Source organism: Talpa occidentalis, unplaced genomic scaffold, assembly GCF_014898055.3.
Source record: "Talpa occidentalis isolate TD23 unplaced genomic scaffold, MPIMG_talOcc4v2.1 talOcc4.8, whole genome shotgun sequence".
NCBI classification, from domain to species: domain Eukaryota; kingdom Metazoa; phylum Chordata; class Mammalia; order Eulipotyphla; family Talpidae; genus Talpa; species Talpa occidentalis.
The window spans coordinates 2,924,626-2,932,894 of NW_023605194.1; the positions used below are offsets into that span (position 1 = coordinate 2,924,626).

The following is an 8,269-nucleotide window of genomic DNA, read 5'->3' on the forward strand; positions in this document are numbered from 1 at the left end:
TTCACAGGCGCGCCCTGGCATCTCCAGACCCTCTCTGGATTGTCGTCTCAGGAGGCTGCTGGAAAAGTCTCCCTGGACTGTCAGGGCCAGTGGGCACTTGTGGCACCGGGTCCATCTGGGAAGGCCCGTGCGTCCAGCAGACAGGCGCGTCTCATCTGAGCATTCTCCACACTGCGCAAGCTGAGCCAAGAAGAGCCGCTGAAATCACGGACCAGTGGAGGGACGGAATCCTCCGGAAGGCCTGCGGAATGCCTGCTCCAGCAGATCTGCCTTCATGGGTGCTTCTTGGCTGGAGCAAGCATGAAAATGAGTTTGCATTCCCAGAGCCTCCAGCCGGAGCGGTGACCGGCAGGCGGGGGCTGGCCGGGAAGTCACAGCGTCCGGTGCGTGGCCCGCGCTGGCCTCGCTGTCCCTCCTCCCGCCCGAGCGGATCTCAGAGTGCTTTTCCATGAGGCATTTAATAAACACTTGGGGGTAGTTCTCCCAATAATACTCACAGAGGAATTTTAAAATGTGCTTATCAGAGAGCAGTAAACCGTTGCTTCATCGGGCGGCCAAGGGACCTGGAAGTGTGATTTCTCCAAAGGCCGGTTACCCTGATCCGGAGGCGTTTACACTGTTGTCGGCGACCTGCATGACAGGTGGTGGCTCTCTCAGAAAGCCGCAAGAAGCGAAGACCGCCTTGTGCCCGGGGGGGGGGGGGGGGGGAGGAGTCCTGGAAGACGGGGCTGCTTCAGGTAAAAGCCCAGCGCTGCAGAGCGGCGAGGAAAATGACTGGATGGCGCCTCCTTTCTCAGTCGCCCTGACTTTATTTTCCAGACGGCTTCCCTCTCGGCCCACCGCGCCCGAGCAGTAAAGCAGTAAAGCCTGCGGTGGGAGCGCAGATCAACGTTTTTAATTTAAGTATGTCCCTAGCAGTGCAGGGGCATCCTGTGCCACAAAATGTCTCACTGTTGACTTGAAATGCATGTTTCACTGGGGACCTGTGTCCCCCAGGAGTGACCCCTCCTCTGCACCGGGGGGATGGGACTTGAGGAACATGCGCAGGGTCGTGCCATCACCCGAGCACCCTGGAGCAGGCGCCCTGGGTCTCTAACTTACCTTTGTGCAGTGCAGTGTGTGCTGTTTAATTTCTGGGGGCTAATTAGCCCAGGACAGGCCACCTCCCTGTGGCCTGTGTCAAGCAAATGAGAAGCTCCGCTGAGGGGAGCTGAGCTAGTGATGTGCAGGCGACGGGCTGTGTCTCTAGAAAGCCGTGACGCCGTTGCTCCAGCTGCTCTGTGACACTGACACTCGCATACCAGACAGACTTGCCATCTTGAGATACACTTACGGGGGTCCTTTTTTAGGGAAACACTTGTCTACAGATTTCCCCCCAAAACATCCCGTTTCCATTCCTGCAGGGAGGCCCAGTCGCTTGCAGAATATTCTGGGCAGGGGTGGAGACTTGGCATCTGTGCTCAGCCTGTCTCTCTGGCTCTCACTGAGCTCCCCGACAGGCGTTTGGTGGTCTTGGCGTGGCTGCGTGAGGGGAAGCGAATGGCTGAATGATCTCCCGAAGTGCTCAGGGCGGCTGCAGCAAGAAGCTTCTGGGAGGGCAGCGTAGTAACAAATCCCGCGTGAACTTGATTACCATTTAGATTGCCGCTTGATAGGGAAACAAAGCTCTGCATCAGGCCTGCGGTGAGGCTCCCCCAGCTAGCAGCCGTACGCCCGGCTGGTTCCGCCACCACCGGGTGACATCGCCAGCTGTGTGAGGGTCGAGGCCACCTGTCCCAGCGTGCGCCATGCACCTGTGCAGGTGGATTGCACACCTGTGAGCAGAGTGTTGGGTAAATACGCGGGTGTGTTTATGGAGATCGGTGGGATGCTGGGGCTCATTTTGACTTGGCTGCACCCCCAGAACAGCCTGGAAGCAACAAAAGCAGGGAAGCTGGTGGTCTGCTGACCCCCTGCAGGTGCAGGCTGAAGCTGGCCTGACCTGACCAAGTGAAATTAACAACAGGTCCTGGAGTTTGGATCAGATGAGTCAGACACAAGAGACTCAGGTTAAAAAACAGCTTCCTTCCAGAAATACAGACATGGGTAATTTGCCTTAGAAACATTACACACACACACACACACACACACACACACACACACACTCTCTCTCTCTCTCTCTCTCTCTCTCTCTCTCTTATATTTGAATGATAATGGGAAATAAATACACCCCAACTCCTTTTCCCTCATGCTAGTGGATCAGAACACACAAAGTTTCAAGGAAAATCCATAATGGACAAGGAAGTTGACAGATGGGCTTTTACTGCATTTTGAGCAAAGCACAATCAGGACGGTCCCGTAGCAGGTGTCCTTGGGGCCAGGCCACCGGCAGCCACCGCACCTCCCCTGGGCCTCTGCCCAGTCCTCCCCTCCCGTCAGGGATGCTGGCACAGGCTGTCCATGGATTGAGACAACAGAGCCGGACTGTGGAGGATGGGGCTTTGGTGGTGCATGGTGACATAGCACCTGTACCCCGAAAACATCTACCGCGCTATCGACCAACATGACCGCGAGAGACATAATGAAAAACAAAATTGGGATTAGCAACGTTCTCAAACAGCATTTGTTTCCTCTTGGAAATAAACCAAACTTCATTGTATCAGATGTTCTAAAGAAAAATAACTGAAAATAAAACAACCACAGTGGAACCCCGATTTCAAGAGCGAGCCATGTGCTATGGAAGGGAGATGATAAAAATGGTGCAAACACCCCGTGTAACGTTTTCATTCAACTCTGATACTTGGCCAGGAAGCCCCGGCACCGCGGCCTATGCTGAAGGAAGGTGTGGAAGCCAGTGGCTGTCCAGGACACCCAGGGATCCACCCCACGTGAGCACCCTGGGGCATTTCTCAAGTGCAGATTCCTCGCTAATCTGTAGGGCTGGAGCCTTGCGGAAATTTCAGTTATTGCAAAAGGGTAGACGCTACTTGTTAACGCAGACCATCAGAGGCCGACATGAGGCTGCTGCCTGTCGTCACGTAGACTTCACTGAAAAATACCCAGACTCTCAGCTGCCTTTGGTCACCCCGTCACCTTCCCCAGTCAGAGGACACTGGACAGACTTTATCCCGCATGTTGCTGACCCTGCCATTTCTGACACTGGATGGAGGGACTGGGCATCCTCCAGGGAGGGTCCAGAGGTGCCTGGAGCCTCCTGCTCTGAAAGGGTCTAGGGTGAGCTGGGAGAGCTCCTCAACCTTAGAGGCCCCAAAACCCTACCGTAGAGGGCTTTTGTGGGTAGGGTGACTCTGAACCCTGGACTGTGTACCCCAGACGATGCTGAGGTGTGTCTTTGGCCACCTGACACCATCCCAGGGGCCCACTGCTGCTAAGTGAGGTCAGATGCTGTCTTTGACTTCCTGTGCCAACGTCAAGCCCGCCCCGTTGGTTGTCAGTGGAGGCTGCAGCGCCGGGCAGGGTGCTCAGTCTGCCCGAACCATTCCTGGAGACGTGTGGCCGCCAGATGTTCCAAATGTAACACGCTTTCTGTTTTTTTGGTTTTTTTCCCAGATAACCTATTCAAACCCAAAGAAAGGTGCATTTCAGAGAAGGAGATGCAAATGCGATCTAAAAGGTACTTGGTTGGCCCGTGACGAGTGGGGGGCAGGGGCAGGAGAGCGGGCCTGGGGGCCCGTGGGGCTCTGTTCCTGGGTGTACGTGGAAGGTCCGAGGCCGTCTTGGCCGAGACTCTGAAAAGTGCTGGTGGAGTGCAGCCAGGGAGCCGGGCCCGCCACGTCAGGGCAGTCCTGGGAAAAGCATAGGAAAGTGGTGGTTCTTGGATTCTGCACGATGCAGGCGTTGGGCTCCGAGATCCTGGCCCCTGGTGCGCTGTCCTGCGGGTCCCCCCCCACCGCCCCGTCACCCTGGCACGCAGGGCCCGCCGTGCTGTGCGCCTGCGAACGGGGGTGCGTGAGGAGGCCTTTTCTCCTGGGGCCCTGGCGGGAATGGATCCAAAGGCAGAAGCCACGTGTGGGAGCCAGTGAGGGTGCAGAGGGCCACAGCCTGGCCTCCTGGCGCTCCTCTCAGGCGGCCTTGGCCGCTGCTGCCGGCCGGCTCTCTGTTCTGCTGGGCTGCTGGCTGCCGGCGCCGCCGCTGACACCCACCTGCCATGCACAAAGGCTGCCATTCACACAGGCCTGGCCTCCTGACCCAGATGTAGCAGCTCAGCGGTGTTGGCCGGGTCCATGCAAGTAAAATGTCACGAGCTTGCTCTAGTTAACTCCGGGAGGAATTATAATAATTAAATCAAATGGGGAGAGCACTCAGGGAAACCTCTGGAATGGGGAGGACACATTTCTCCTCACTCCAGGTACAGAATCTCTGCTTTTATCGGTGGTTACACTGTTTTTGGGATAATTAGCCAACCCACTCATCTGTAGGGAACCACTTTGTAAATAAAAAAACTGCCAGAGAGGCGCAGGGGACTGTCCATTAACGGCCTGACCCAGCCTCCTAACTGGGGTTTCAGAGAGCCCCAGAGTTTGAAGACTTGCTCTCTCCCGAGTGCCGTCGGGAAACCTCCGGCCAAGAGCCGTCCTCTTTCAAGTTAATGGAAAAATGCTCCAAAGCTGCTCCCTGCAGTGCCCACACCCAGAGCTGCCGCCTGGAGCCTGGTGGCTGAAGCAAGAACTCCCACAGCACCTCTGTGGCCGGAGCGTGCTGGAGTGTGCCGAGGCTGGGAGCAGAGAGTAGGCGGGTGGGGGCGCTGGGGGCTCGGCCTTCACCCAGGCCCGAAGCCAGGTGTCTGCCGAGGGCTCAGGCCTCGGTTTCCACTCTGCTGTGGGCTGCGTCCTGGGTGGGCTCTGACCCTTTCCTGACATCCCGCCCACATAGAATCACCCACAGAAGCGCCCCGGGTGCTCGCTTCTTCTGTGTTTGTTATTAACGATGTTGCTAAATTACGTTTTCATCTTTAAAATCCAAACAAATGGAGATCAAGTGAAAGTCCCTTCTGGAAAACACGCCCCCTCCCGCCCCACCCCAGGAAAACCCACCGTTGTCAGCCTCCAGGGTGTCCTTCCAGGACTTTCTGTCCAAAAAAGACTTCATTTGTCTCCAGACAACCATCTTCTTTATCCCTGCCCCGGCCCTGGCGGTGCACGCTCCACACGCCACGTCGTGCCTCGGTGAGGTCTCTCTGCGCCAGCCCCAGCCTAGGCAGCTTCATGCTTGGAAGGGCCAGGCAGGGTCTCGGCTTTGCAGGCCGGCAGCTCGTGGTCGGAGAGGACGGAGGGGTGGGAAGAGCATTTTCTCAAGAAACAACCCACCCTGCACTTTGCCCGGAGGACCCGCTGGGCAGCCGCTCCCCGCCCAGGGGCCAGGGGTGCAGGCCCTCGGCCCTGGCTCTGTGGCTCTGAGAAGGCTGCCAAGATGGGACGAGGATCCACCCCGGGCCCGGGTCTGCTCCGCTCAACACGTGGTCCGAATCTGTTTCAGAATCTACAATAACTTGCCGGAAGTGAAAAAGAAAAAGGAAGAACAGAAGAAAAGGGTGATCCTGCAGAGCAACAGGCTCCGCGCGGAAGTCTTCAAGAAGGTAAGGGCGGGCGGCGGGGCGCGGGGGCGCGGGGTCGGGCTGACTCGCCCCTGGTCCCGCCTCCCCAGCAATTACTGGACCAGCTCCTGCAGAGGAAGGCGGTGTAGCGAGGCCCCGCGGGCCCCTCCTGGACCGGGATGCGCCACTCGCCGGATGAGCCATTAAACTCAGCTTTCTCTCCTGACGCCCAACATTACTTTGGATTTTTTTTCATAAAAGAAAACAACGTTTCCTGAACTGCTGAGCACAACCTAGCAGGGCAGGGCCCCTGAAACATGGGGTCAAGGCCACAGCACCTGCTAGACCCGAGTCTGTCCCCGTCTCTTTTGAGTTGCTTTTGCTTTCACCTTTTGCTTCTGATTTTTCCTGCCATTTCCACCCAGGCCAAAGGGCCTTTGCCACTCCCGGCGGCTTAGATCTGTGGTTACTTTTCAGCAAATGTTCCTTTTTAAATACCAGTCCCAACCTCTGCTAGATCTGCCGGCTCCAAAGTCTGGGTCCCACGTAGTGTGTTGGAAAGCACAGGTGCCTGCCACGCCAGGCCAAGGTGGCTTGTTCACCTGGAGACCCTGCGCGCCCTGCCCGGACCCTGTGCCCCAAGTGATGAGAGCAATCATTACCCCACCCCACTCACATTTTCAATTAGCAAAAAGAGTCATTTCCGTGGGAGCTCTAAAAGCAGAATTGACTGGAAAAAATGGTAGTCACTGCAGTGTTTTCTGCGAATACTACCACCACCCCTGGAAAAACACTGCTCAGAATCGCTGGGAGACGCCAACACTGCCGACGGCTCTTCCGAACGCTGAGGTGTTTGCTATTTGTGTGTGTGTTAGGAGGGTTAAGAACAAACTTGTCCTTACCAAAAAATGCAAATAAATGTGTAATTATTACAAAAAATAAAGGATCCTTGTGTGTGTGTTCTGTGCTGTGAACTCAGCAGACAGTGTAGACGCCACTCAGGATGAAATGCCCAACGCAGCGTGTCCTGGGCGTCTCGGCACCAAGACCCGGGCCAGGAACCCCATGCCCGAGCGAGAAGGAGAGGCAGGGGACGCTATTGAGAGTTGTGGGGCCCTGAAGACCCCAAATCTCCTGAGGACTCTGCAGAAATGAGAAGGAATTTTGGGGTCTTGAGCAGGAGGCCTGGTGAGTTCTGCTGTCTTGCCCTCCCCCTCCACTGAGGTTGGAGCAAAAGGTGATAGCAACCATGTTGTTGCCCGGCCTCTGCCCTGTGCCGCCTGTCAGTGTGGACTGGCGCTTCAGCTCCACCTGTGCGACTCACGGGGGATCGGGCCATCTCCCCGCAGGGCGAGGAGCAGACTCGGAGCCTGGATTCACAGCTAGGCTGTTGCAGGTCCTGCGGCCTCAGGCAAGGTATCAGACCCGGTTAGGAGAGAGGAGCCACACCGTCAAGGGGGAAGTAAGAAGCAGAAGGAAGACAGGCAGGAGCAGCCAGTGAAAGGAGCTGGCTGCCCGGGAGCTCCCCCGGTCCTGAGACCTGGGTGATGGTGCCCAGGGAAGGTGTGCCCTGCTGGTGGAGCTTGCTGGAAATCTCTGTCTCATTGGCTCTTCCGAAGAAGGTTGCCACAGGCCCTGGGCCCACGGGAGCCTGGCGTGGAGACGCCACACCTGCTCAGGAACCTGCGGGCCCCAGACCGGGCAGCAGCGCCATTTTCTCTGGCCGTCTCCCGTGCCCCCTCTGCTGGCAAGTCTTTGCATTGCGCCAGCAGGCAAGGGGGAAGATTTGAGGGGCCTGGATCCACTTTACCAGAGCAGGCAAAAAGGGTGCATTGGGAGGTGAGATGATGAAGCCCAAGCCTGGCGCAGGGAGTTACTTAACCTGGCCTCAGTTTCCTCAGCTGTAAAGCAGAGACAGTCACGGTACCTTCTCCAAGGAGTTGTTATGGGGGGTAGATTGAGTCGATGTGAGTTGGGTGCTTAGGAGAATGGGGTCTCAACGCAAACACGGAAAGGCGTTTCCTGTCACAGGTACACGTGCAAGCAGGTGTGCCCTGAGAAGCCTCTGAGCCCAGGAAAGTGCCTTCTTCATCCTCCCTCCTCTCAGCACTGCGGAGATACAGAACGGGGCACCCAGCAGGATGCTTCCAGAAGGGTCTGCGCTCCTCGCTGTTGGGAACCAGTTCAACAGTATGGGTTAAATGTACCCTGGAGATCACCCCAGCTTCTCGGGCTGCTTCCAGGATGCTGCACTGAACTTCTATTGTTAATGCTTTTTTACATACCTGTTCAAATGCTTTTAGTTCAGACAATCTTAGGGGAAGAGCCCACCACACTTTTCCTTTAGTATCTTCAGACAGTTGTCAAAGCTTCCCTTAACCAAGCATTTAAATTCAGGACTTACCCACTTCTAGATGGTTCTGTGAGACTTTCCAAGAAGTGGATTTATGTCAGCTAACATCTAAATAGCTCCAAGAGAGTGCCTGAGGGAGCCAGCTTTCGATAATGCCTGTGAAGCGCTTACCCCCGTAAGACTCGATGCCAAGCCTTAAAACCTAAAGAATCGGTGAGTCAACTGGAGACTAAATGCCATGGAACTCTGTGTTTCTGGTGACAGTTTTAATGGCGGGGCCCGAGGAGGGTACTGGGCAATGATATCTGCTTTGTTCTGGTCTTGCCACTTAGGACAAAGCTACAAGTTAAAGTTTTCCTTCTGGAACACTGCTGTTTTCCCCA

The 8,269-nt window shown here is 56.1% G+C and overlaps 1 protein-coding gene across 1 annotated transcript in view; it reads left to right on the forward strand.

The window, feature by feature from the left end:
* CUNH10orf90 (chromosome unknown C10orf90 homolog) overlaps positions 1 to 6,450 on the forward strand; it is a 53,364-nt gene extending 46,914 nt beyond the window's left edge. The window contains exons 7-9 of the mRNA XM_037496679.2: positions 3,550 to 3,613; positions 5,476 to 5,575; positions 5,644 to 6,450. Coding sequence (XP_037352576.1) covers positions 3,550 to 3,613; positions 5,476 to 5,575; positions 5,644 to 5,682 — 203 coding nt within the window. The 3' untranslated portion in view covers positions 5,683 to 6,450. The remainder of the gene's footprint in view (positions 1 to 3,549; positions 3,614 to 5,475; positions 5,576 to 5,643) is intronic.
* Positions 6,451 to 8,269: the final 1,819 nt, after the last annotated feature.